The sequence below is a fragment of the Bactrocera latifrons genome, unplaced genomic scaffold (assembly GCF_001853355.1).
Source record: "Bactrocera latifrons isolate USDA-ARS-PBARC rearing strain unplaced genomic scaffold, ASM185335v1 scaffold_42, whole genome shotgun sequence".
NCBI lineage: Eukaryota > Metazoa > Arthropoda > Insecta > Diptera > Tephritidae > Bactrocera > Bactrocera latifrons.
The window spans coordinates 1548056-1559931 of NW_017537068.1; the positions used below are offsets into that span (position 1 = coordinate 1548056).

The window sequence follows — 11876 nt, forward strand, 5'->3', positions numbered from 1 at the left end:
TAAATTGATCAACCCTATAAAATTTAGTAAAAATCGGTAAAACCGTTTCGGAGGAATAGGGTAACTAACATTGTGACATGGAAATTTTATATATTAGACATTATTAAACATAACTAACTTTTCTAAAAAAATTAATCATAGTTTAATTTTTATAACGGCTTGAACTTTCGATGTTACTTATGGTATAACTAAATAATATATTAGATAAAAAACGGCCCTCTGTTATTAAACATTTTTTGCTTATACAACTACAATGAATAAACAAGACGAATTTATGAAATTCTGAGAAAACTGTAAACCAAATAAAATTGCACAATGCTTTAAAGCAATGCATGGGAATAGGGGAAACCAGTCGCTCCAATATTAACACGGATGGAATGATCCGAAATTGAGGTTGTAAGAAGATGTAGACATTTTATGGTTAAAAAAGTTTTATTTAAATTAAGTTTTTTTACCCAATTTATACAATAAAAATTAAATATACTTATATATTTAGACAATAAAATATTTACATAGTTCAGTGTTAAATTTACATACCTAATCGAGCTCCACAAAAAAAAAAATTAAATTTTAACCTCAGAAATGTTGTGTCAGAGTAGATCCACAACGTGTCAGTAATAAACTCAATCGACGCAGTGCTTAACCACAGCGATAAAAGCTTTATCTTATGTACTATTCTTGCATGAACTCGGTATTTAAGTCACTGAATCAACAACACAAAGCTTGCACAACACTTCAAAGCACACTCCGTAAATGTCTGCATTACGCCGAGAACGAAAAAAAAACTAAAACATTTTTTAGTACGAGAAAATGAACTAATAGCCTTAGCCACTACTGCGTTGTAGAGCACCTGTCCTCTTCACTGTCGTTCGTATGTATGTGTCATTACGTCAATGAGTGGTGACTATCTTCTACCTTCTGGGCGACTTCTACATCATTGTCCGATTTTATTCCGGTTACGGCAGTAACCATTTCAAGTACAGCTTTCTGCTTCTATGTTGAGCAAGTCATTTAGCTCACCAATTATTGCCTACTATGTGCTATTCGAGACGGTCTGTTGGTCTTCCAACTATTCACTAGTTGGAATGCCATCCAATTATACTAGAGCAATTTTCATAATTTATTTTTGAATATAGACCAAAGCGCAGCCATATAAAAATGGTTGGTGTGTTTACAAAAAACGGTGCCCAGTGCAAAATTAATAAAAGACCGTTCATGTCTCCTTCAGTAATGAACACAGACGCTTATGTACATATGGGGTTTACTAGTCATTGAGCTAGGCTGAGCCTAATTATTTTAATTAAATGAAATAATTTATGCAAATTGTGAGGTCGGGAAAAATGCTCTAATAGTCCCACACTTCATTTATTTTATAACAAAATTAACTTTTGCAACACGCTAAGAGTACTAAGATGAACTTTGCAAGACATATCGGGCAAATTAGGCCTAACCATCATATTATATCTAATGAGAACTGTGAAGAACCTCTACGATTATTTTTAATCTATCAGTCTTGTCGATTAGGTCTCATATACGATTTTTAAAATGTTAGATTCGATTCTTCAGTGTGAAGAACTCATAGTAGACTCCTTCCTTGATACCGAAAAAGCCTACCACAATATTTCTAGTGAAGAATATGATTGTAAAGCAATTTATCCGCTATAAAGATATTTCCAAGAAAAGCTTGATATAAGCTACTGTGAGCTTTCCTGATTAATCACCCTCGAGTGGGTAGAATACTCAAAGAAGGTATTGATGCTTCAGAAAGAGAAAGCAGTTTTGAAACTATTGAAATCTCAAGCTTATTGTAGTACTTTTCTCAAAATAATTTATTCATATAATTTTAGTGTACTAGACTATCATTGTTTTCATTTCATTTAAAAATGGTCACTTTCGTTTTCTCTCATCAAAATACTCTTCATCTTCATCATGGTCAATATCCTCGTCCTCTTCTCCGACGTATATGTCATAATCCGCCAAAGCTGCATGTAGATCCCCCGTACGTGTCTCCAACTAACGACCAGCGGCTGCTGCGGCAGGTCCGGTTGGTCCTGTGGGCCCCGTTGGACCAGTTGGGCCGGCTGGGCCTCGTTCGCCAGGGAAACCACGTCTGCCACGTGGACCAGGCGGTCCAATTGGACCGGGAATACCTGGTCTACCGGGCAAGCCTCGTTGTCCAGTTGGTCCCGGCGGTCCTGGCGGTCCAGGTAAGCCATCGTCTCCCTTGTCACCACGATTACCTTGCAATCCCGTCTGCCCTGGTGGTCCGATTGGACCCGGCGGTCCAGGTGCACAAACGCACTGAGGTTGGGAGTACACTATTGATGGCTGACGGCCGCCAAGAAGAGCACGTTGCTCATTAAGGTTGTCTGCTGAACTTAAGCGGCGCTTACCTATGGTAGTGGGTAAGGCGATCACAACCAGAAGAATTAAGGCTAAGGAGCAAAGAGTAAATTTAAAGAAACAAGATATGAATATCAAAGAACCTCCTAGTTAAATTTTATTTACCGCTGAGTGCACAAGTTGTGATATGCATTGTTTTCCAAAGTTTAACTGAGTTTAAGGTGTGCCATCCGCAAGTTTATATAGAAGGGTTAAAATTAGTGCGAAATGAAAAAAATGTTAAGTTATGCAATTTTTATTAGTAGATCAGCTAATAAAGCACGCACATTTGCATATTTCTAATTTATAATAACGGAATTTTTACGAGCCATAGACCGTTAGTTCACCCAATTGATTGATTGATATGTAGTATATTAACATTTCAAGTCTATGGAGCAGTAAACCCATAAAATACGAATATAAATCAGCAAAATTGCCGAATATATAAAATAGGCATTCACGCTCCGTTTTGGCGTCAAACGCTAATTTGCCATGAAACTGTTAATACTGTTCGTCTGTTTTGGTAAAATATACAATTAACTTCAATAAAATAGCGTTAATTTGTTCATTCATTATCTTTCGTAGGACTCATCGCTTTGGCTGCTGCCAATTTCGTTACGCAAGTCGGTCCACCAGGCCCGCCAGGTCCGCCGGGCTTACCCGGTCCCCCAGGACCAAAAGGTGAAAAGGGTGAGCGTGGTTCAGAGGGACGTTCTGGTTTGGTCGGTCAGCCAGGATCAACTGGTCGACGTGGTCACACAGGCAGCCCGGGTCCAGTAGGACCACCAGGTGCACCAGGTTTACGTGGCCCGCGTGGTTATGTTGGTGCGCGTGGTCCTGACGGCCCAACCGGACCGATAGGACCCACAGGTCCAACTGGAACATAAATAATTAAATTATTTTTGGTATTTTATTGGACTTAGAAGTAACATAGTGCTTATAAAATATATTGTATGAAAATAAATTAAAATACCATCGGAAATGATAGGTTTTTCGATTTCTATTCCGAAATTTTATTTCAGTAATGGAACTCAAAAATTATGTTTAGGTTTGGTCATTTTATGCTTGGAAATTGTATATCGTCTTGTCCAGCGAAGTTTGCTTAAAAGCCCTAAGCTCCACATCCACTAGTGGATGTATTTGGAATATAACTATTCAATAAAGGTGAAACCGTTTTGTCGTTATGGGAATTCAAAGGATTGCAGTTAAGATTTAATTTTGAATTTGTTTATACAAATAAATTATATTGGAAAAAATAACGAATTTAAGGCTGCTTTCTCAATGTCTGGTTACCAGTCTTTCTGTCCAGTTAAAGGAGTTGACCGCTTAATAGAGCTCTCACTGTATATTTTATTTACGAATGTTTGTCACCATCCTATCTTTTAAGTTGCCTCGAAGTGGGTGCAGTGTGCTAAATTTTACTAAAATCGGTTCAGAAGTTTAGGAGTCCATCGGGGACAAACAACGTGACACTTGATTTTTATATATAAGGATAGTCCACAGAAAACAACTGGGACCACCGATGCTGTGGAGTATATTTAAATATACAATATCCCTAACAAAAGTCATCGTAAATTATTTACAAAATTAATACCTTTAATATTCTGTAAGATATCCTTTGGCATTAATAACAACCTGAACTCTCCTATTCATGGAATTTAGCAATATTATATTTACTTCTTCAGGAATATTTAACCAGATGACTTGAATATCTGTAATAAATTATGTTATATTATGTATATGTGTTTTTATTAGTTCAGCTTCTATATCTGCCCACAAATGCTCCATCGGATTTATATCTGAACATTGTGATGGGTGTGGTAATACTTTTTTGACATTATACATAACCTCCTTGCTTAACATTGTTGAGTGCTTAGGAACGTAACCATACAACAGATAAAAAATACGTGGTAAATCCAATTTCGCTAAAGTATCGGGCAAGTTTTTTTTTTACAATATCTAAATACCTATATTTAGTCAATATTTCTTTCAACATCAATAATCGCTGGCCGCTAATATTTTAATGAGGTATACGGGTAATTTTCCATTTACTTTTCTCAATTTATTGGTTGATATAGCTCCCTAAATCAGAGGTCTCTCATCCGAGGCTGTTGGACATTTTTCATTGCGGGCGTTTTTTAGCGCACAACCCTGTATAAAGAATGTTTCGCTTTCTCACTTTAGCTTGCCTTCAAACGGATGTTCTTAGGCTACTCAGAGGATACATATGCAGTTACTGCACGAGACTTAATTGAGTTGGATTGGATATGGACTTGTTCATTTAGATAATCCACGAGTCCTTAGATCAAACAGCGAAAAGAAAAGTTTGAAGGCAAAAAATATCGACACTATCCGAAGGTATGTTTTTAAACTAGTAGCACAAATGTTGTTTAAAATATTTAAACCGATCAACTTAATGATAATTCGGTGTTTCAAGCTAGGTTATATTGACCGAAAAATATTAATTTACGGGGCCGTTCGAATTCTATCTTATTCTGTAAATTGTGGATCTTTATTTTTCAGTAAAACTGTTGTAACTCCACAGTTTTTATTTTCTTTTTTTCTTTTCTCTTCGGCATTTAAATTATACCAGTTGCTTGTTCGTTTGCTACTCTTCAATGTTTCGCAAATCGAAGACTTTTATGTATAGTAGTTTTTTAAGGCTTTAAAACATTGTAGCGACAAGGTTTAGTCGGTGACATTTAATCTTTGCTCCAAGGGTTACTAAAGGTCAAATAACACCATTACACACATCCAGATTATGGCCAATATTCAAAGAGACGCATTTCACCAACCAAGAGATCAATGAATTTAATCGTTTTTATATGATAGTGTTCTCGTTTGATTACCGCTGATGCTGTTGTCGAATGAAACAGGTGAAAGACATTGTTAACGCTCGTAGGTTGTGGATTTGCTCCAATTAATTTGTACGAAGTTTTAGTTTCTTTTACGACGGCGATGATAAGCGCAAGTCGTCGCTCGTAAAACGAGTGGTCTCTATACTCGTACACTCGCAGCGAACTGTCCAGACGATTGTCATATGATCAGTTTGCTTATGGCAATTTGATTGCCTTCTCGATTTCCGCTCTTCTGTGTCATTAATGCGCCGCTCTTGTAGTTGTAATAAAAAGTGGGTACTTAAAGGTCTTTTGTGCAATAAAATTAGACGAGGTGACTTTTAACGAGGCACTAAAAAGGTAGCTAGAGTTATAGAGCGTGGGTGTATGTGCGTTTATGCGCAAAGTGTTGGCTTGACCAGATAATCAAATCTAGTTTATGGCTTTAAGATACTGGGTGTTTATATACAAATACACTTGATGTTATGTATGTGTGCATGTAAATTGTATGGTGTGGTTGTACTCCTTATTAAGACATCAAATTCTTCCTGTCATATACATATGTATTTACACATATACACATATACATGCTTGGAGAGAATATTCTTTCATCTATAAAAAAAAGTGCCGTCTGAATGTTGCTAAAGTGTGGCAACATAATTTGCTATATTGAAACTCGAATTGCCGTTATTGATGACTCGCCTAGATGGAGGTCGCAAGTGAGCTGATAAAGATAAAAAGAACGCGAGTCATAAAAAATATTGCACCACATTGCAAATTAATTCTTTCAAGAATGTTGAACTCTCATATACATTTCTTAATAAATTAACTTAGCTACAATTTAAAGCAAATGATTAATTATACCCTGAAAAGGGTATATTAAGTTTGTCATGAAGTTTGTAACACCCGGAAGGAAGCGTGAGAGATAAAAGATATATATAAATGATCAGGATGTTGAGTCGATTTAGAGATGTCCGTCTGTCTGTATATATACAAACTAATCCCTCAGTTTTTAAGATATCGTTTTAAAATTTTGCAAACGTCATTTTCGCATGAAGAAGCTGCCCATTTGCCGGAACTGCCGATATCGGACCACTATAACTTATAGCTGCGTTACAAACTGAACGATCGGAATCAGGTTCTGGTATTGAAAGCTTTCACATTTGACAATGTATATTCACCAAAGTTGGCACAAGTTATTTTCTAGGACAACAATGTAATCTCTGAAAAAATTGTGCAGATCAGCTTACTATAGCATATAGCTGTCATACAAACTGAACTATCGAAATCTAGTCCTGGTTTGACAAGATATATTCACGAAATTTCGTATAGATTATTTCCTAAGGGAAAAATGTAATCTTCGACAAAATTGTTCAAATCGGATTACTATGGCATATAGCTTCCGTATAAACTGAACACACAGTTACTAAAAGGAATGCACCTGTGAAGGGTGCACCGAAGTTAAAGTTTTTTCTTGTTTTAATTTATTTTTGATGACTCATTACCTGAGAAAATCTAATTTAAATTGACCAATTAAAGTTAATTAAAAAAAGTCTTTGAAATTTAATACTTCTTGATCAGGGAAATTATTTTTTAATAATCTAATATTTCAAATTAAGTAGCAGTTAATTGTAAATAAATAAGAAAATTCGTTAACTTCGGTTGCACCGAAGCTAGTACAAATACAAAAAGTTTCTTAAACATCTTGATTTTAATCGGTAAGTTTATATGACAGACATTTGCTATAGAGATTAATTTTGAGCAATTTCTTCGGAAATTGCGTAGTTGTTTCGGACGATAATGTGTGCAAAATTTCTTGAAGATATCTCGCCAAATAAAAAATGTTAAATTTGGCAGTTCAGAGCAGAGATTCCTTATAAGAAAATGTTCTAGTTCGCTCTAAAATCGGCGTTTCATTTCTAAGTCTATATCTTTGATTTCTAGGAATGGTAGTAAACCAACATGTGTGCGCTAATACTTGTGTTCATCTAGATGGGTACGACGTTAAAGATTTTATGTAATTGACATGTAGCCATGCCATCTGACGTTATTTATGTTAACGTATATATGATATTATTGAACTAACTATTGAATTCTAACTGATTTCGCAAATTACTATAATTCTGCTGTTTATATCGCTATTCATTATACCGACTACAGAATCATTTATCTCTTTATTCTCTATTTTTCCTGTTTGAAATTTTCTGACCAGATTCTAGACCAATATCCCTTTGGTTAACTATTATACTTTTCGCATTACAGTAATAACAATACAATTATTTCAACAACTTATCGCACCATCAACTTATTTCTCAACCAAACCAAGCATGAGTTCGAATAATCTGATATTAAAAATACAATTCCAAACATTGTTGCATATTGTTATTTCGTTAAAATGTTCTTACATACTTTCAAATCAACTTAAACTTATGGAGAAAATCTAATTTGAGTTTTCGTAAGTGTTATGCTTTCGAGTTTCCTGCATCTGCTTGTAACTAACGTCCTTCAACTACACTAATTTCCCTTATTTCTACTTTAACTTCGAAACAGTTCACATTTCTACCTCATTAAGGAGGCTCAAACTCGGATAGCCAACGAGTGCCGTATGTATTTACTATGTGTTCGTTTGTAGCAATTGAGCCAAGCAGGCTGAACTAAGTGTATCGAGCGGAGATTTCTTCCAACAAAAACAGATGAAATGAAAAAGGCAATAAAGAATTAAAAATAAGCAACAACAACAAAAAGAAATGTAGCAACCAGAAACTTTGCATAATTAAAAATTGTTTGCTGTTTTTTACGATTGCCAGCCAAGTTGGCGTTTTGGTTTGAATGTGTAGCTCAATAAAATCAACGAAATACGCTTGTTTTGTTTCGAATCAAAAAATAAGTCTACCAAATCGCAAAGTAGTTATAGAAAGCAAAGCAGCGCTTTAATGAAAATTGCATGGTCATAGCCATATCTAAATAAACACTGGGCATCAGAAGTATGTGGCAAATGTTTTTTCAGACACAAAATACTTAAATCATTCTGGAAATTTTTTATAAGTACTTTTGCAAGCTTACATTATTGAGAGCTTAAGTATTATAAAGAAGGTTGTCAGCTTGTGGAAAACTGCCGTCATATTAATCTTCCATCCACTTCCGCAGAGTCTGGAAATTCGTTGGTAGAGTTTACCAAACTAATTTTTAATAATTAATCGAAAGTGACTGAATTTATGAAAAGCAATTTATGGAACCCATATTGAGTTCCGAAAATTCTTGGGCTCAAAATATTTAATAGTCTTACCAAAATAAATTAAATTTGTGAAAGATTTTTAAATCGAATGAGCCTCTCAGAATAATGAACTCGCAATAAATTTTATTACTTTTGAGACGATATATTCCCATTTCGGGTCGGAGAGTGCCATGGAAAAAATTGCATACAAATATACAATTTTATAGGATATTTATTTTACTATTATTTAAACAAATAAAATTTCTGCCGTTGTTGCTGATTTCGTATCTCGAATTTGGGATTTCATTTTAAGCTTTTTCCTGGAAAGGTAGAGTATTTTTTCAGTTTTAATGTGGTCTAAATGTAATCAGAATGGACCATGTTTTATAGTGTAGTCTTCGAGAGAGTTTCAGACAATAAGATAAATTCAAAATTTGATTTTATGTTTTTAGATTTTTGGATAACATCTACATAGAAGACCAGTACAAGAACGAATTTTAGTTTAAACACCGAGTGAAGATATTAACACCTACATATAAGTAGAACAGACACCTGACGCGCAGTGTAAGAACCAAAGTGGCCATACCTACGACTCTTTCCTCATAAGTCGGCACTCACACCCTAAACTATATGGGTAATAGCAACGGCTATTGCTCACGGCGCGGCGTCATTTGCCCTTAGCCATTCAAAAACAAATACATACATACAACGGTTAGCTTTCAACTTTCAGCTGCAGCAATTTTCAACTTTCGGCTTCCTTTTCACGTTAAGCAATACTCACTGGAGAAGTCGCTGTGCCACTCCCGATCGGCGTACTTGTCATTCAATGCGAAATGTAAAAATTACACTCGTACAATTTCCAAATGAACGGAAGTGAAATTGTAAGAGAAAAATATCTACTAAAACAAAGCAAACAAAAAAGTGTGGAAAAAGAGCCCAAATGAAAAGGAAACATAAATACAAAACCTATGTATTGTGGCTAGGGCCGGTCCTCGGGTAAGCTTTCAAATACAGCCAAATGGGGCAGCGAAACAAAATCACACAACAAAAAAATGGAAAAAAGTAATAAGCGAAGAACTTTTTCAAAAGAATTTTCGCCTTTTCCCAGTTGGACGTAACCACCAACTGTGTGGGCCGCTGTGAAGAAGCTCACAATAAGCAGCGGCCGTTGGCTTGCCGGACAGCTCGCCGTTCTCTGGTCACCGAAATGAGACCAATGCGACTTGGTGCTCTGGGAAATGGGAAACGAAATGAATAAAACAGAACAACAATTTCGCGCGTTACTTCCGCTAAATTAGTGTTGATTGTGGTCGTCGTGTCGCCGTGGACGCGCTGCGAAAGCAACGCTACCAACGCGCGAACGCAAAACCGAATACCAGACGCCAATGTACGAGTACACCAAAATCACCACGAGCCACCAGCAGAAACAACATTATTGGTATTGTTGTTGTTTCTGTATGCTGTTGCTTCAATGACTGCTGCTGCTGCTTTTGCTGTCGTTCACTTGTTATCCTTAATTTATGCTCGCGCTGTTGTCCCTTCGCCATTCGGCGCGGCACAATCGTCGACTATCCCGCTGCGTCCGCAACGCGCACTGTGGCGCATTAACGTACGGTATGAGTGTGTGTGTGTGTGTGTGCGGCATTATATTGCATGGCAATTCTATGAATTCTCTGGTATCTGGGTTAAACGGCACTTTTCATAATTTTTAACGTCATTACAAAAGCGATGGCAATTACACGATCCTTTGACATATGAAAATTTATTGCGCTCGTAGGCAAGCATTTAACAGTTATGCCCGCTGGTTGAGCACTGCTTTGCTGGTGTTGTCGTGGTGCACAGAGTTTATGTGATTATTTATTAATTTCTTAATAGGAGGTATGCGATTTGCCTTTCCAGTTGATTGGATGTTGGCAAATACACTGAACGAAGTTAAATTTTAGGGTCGCGCTGTGAACCTAGTCGGTGGTGTGACAAATACACGATTCCTAAAACTGATTATTATATTCTCGTATATAGCCTTCAACTATGTATATTACTTTAAACAAGTAGGAAAGAGCTAAGTTCGGTGCAACCGAACATTTTAAACTCTTGCAACTTGCAATAATCAAAGCCTGGGAAATACCTTAATTAAAGCAAATTTTTATTGTAATTAACAATTTTCATCTGTTAACACTGTATTCAACAAATTAGATTCCGAAAAAGGAAACTGCTACAAACAACATCTAACAGCATTCGATCTATACAGTTTCATCCTGGCAAGCCATCGTTGTGGTTCACCCAAATCGAAGCACAGTTCAGGATCCTGGGAGTTGTAAGAGATCTTGACAAATTTTACCACACGGTTTCCGTCATAGACACGCGAATGCGGCAAAAGTAGAAGATATCCTCGTTGATCCTCCACTATCAGCATCTTTCACTTCACTGAAAATGGCACTAATTACACCTTTTTCCAAGTCGAAAAGCGAAGCTACTACAACTTCTCGAAGGTGAGGAGATTGGCGATCGTTCGTCACCAGAACTCTTGCGCCATCTTAAAGCACTAGTTCCAGGCATCGACGAAGATTTACTTAAGACTAAATGGTTGTCCGCTTTACCGAAGATCACTCGTGCCTTGTTAGCAATGCAGAGGCAAGTGCAGACAGGCTCCACAAGATTATACAAAGAATGCACGTTTCATCAGTTTCCACAAATATTAACGACATTAATGGTGCAGATATTGTTTAAAAAATGTCAGACTTAACAAACAATTAGCAACACTATCAGCCGTTATTAATAAACATATACGTCAAACACATGACAACATAGCAAACCGAGGTCATGTAGCCAGTCCCAACAACGTAGACTGAGCTATAACTGGTTTTCTTACTACCACTCGAAATACGGTTGCACAATTTTGGGAAACGCTCTAAAGAATCGCTAATGGCGGGTAGTGATCCTTTGCAAAATTCTCACCGTCTTTACAATAGAGATCGAACCTCTGATACTCAATATCTGGTAGACAGAGGTTCCAATTTATCGATCTTCTCAAAAGAGTGGTCGTAAAATGCAACACCTACAATTGATCACACGTACTTTGAATTAACCACCAGTCACCAGCAAAGCATGTCGTTTAACTCTGGTCTAGAGGTTGGCGACCATGTAGAGGCTACCGCAGTCTGAATGCCCGCACAATTCCCGACAAATACCCCGTACGATATCTTGAGGACTTTACCGCAATATTACATGGTAAAAACATTTCTTCAACTAAATATTTAGTCCGTGCATTTAACCAAGCAGACGTTCCATTACCCGCCCATGATGAAGTTCGAATAGCAATTGCCCGCCTGAAAAACRATAAAGCGGCAGGGGCCGATGGATTACCGGCTGAGCTATTCAAACTCGGCGGCGAAGAGCTGATAAGGTGCATGCATCAGCTTCTTTGCAAAATATGGTCGGACGAA

General features: G+C 36.8%; 2 protein-coding genes across 2 annotated transcripts; one reads left to right on the plus strand and one right to left on the minus strand.

Moving 5' to 3' along the window:
• Positions 1-1851: 1851 nt before the first annotated feature.
• On the minus strand, positions 1852-2537 carry LOC108972724 (collagen alpha-1(I) chain-like). The gene is made up of 2 exons (XM_018939461.1): positions 2509-2537; positions 1852-2435 (listed from the first exon to the last, which is right to left on the minus strand). Exons 1-2 carry the CDS (start codon positions 2534-2536, stop codon positions 2014-2016), a joined length of 450 nt encoding a protein of 149 aa, XP_018795006.1. The 5' UTR covers position 2537; the 3' UTR covers positions 1852-2013.
• Positions 2538-2857: 320 nt separating this feature from the next.
• On the plus strand, positions 2858-3351 carry LOC108972726 (collectin-12-like). Its single transcript, XM_018939464.1, has 2 exons — positions 2858-2905; positions 2968-3351. The coding sequence occupies exons 1-2, from the start codon at positions 2875-2877 to the stop codon at positions 3267-3269; spliced, it is 333 nt and encodes a 110-aa protein (XP_018795009.1). The 5' UTR covers positions 2858-2874; the 3' UTR covers positions 3270-3351.
• The last annotated feature ends 8525 nt before the right edge of the window (positions 3352-11876 follow it).

Bases quoted from the DNA above. Each gene is read 5' to 3' on its own strand.
- LOC108972726 (XM_018939464.1), top strand. From the start codon at position 2,875: ATGAAACTGTTAATACTGTTCGTCTGTTTTG. The intron at 2,906-2,967 runs GTAAAATATACA...TATCTTTCGTAG, and splicing joins AATACTGTTCGTCTGTTTTG to GACTCATCGCTTTGGCTGCT.
- LOC108972724 (XM_018939461.1), bottom strand. From the start codon at position 2,536: ATGCATATCACAACTTGTGCACTCAGCG. The intron at 2,436-2,508 runs GTAAATAAAATT...TTTGCTCCTTAG, and splicing joins CACAACTTGTGCACTCAGCG to CCTTAATTCTTCTGGTTGTG.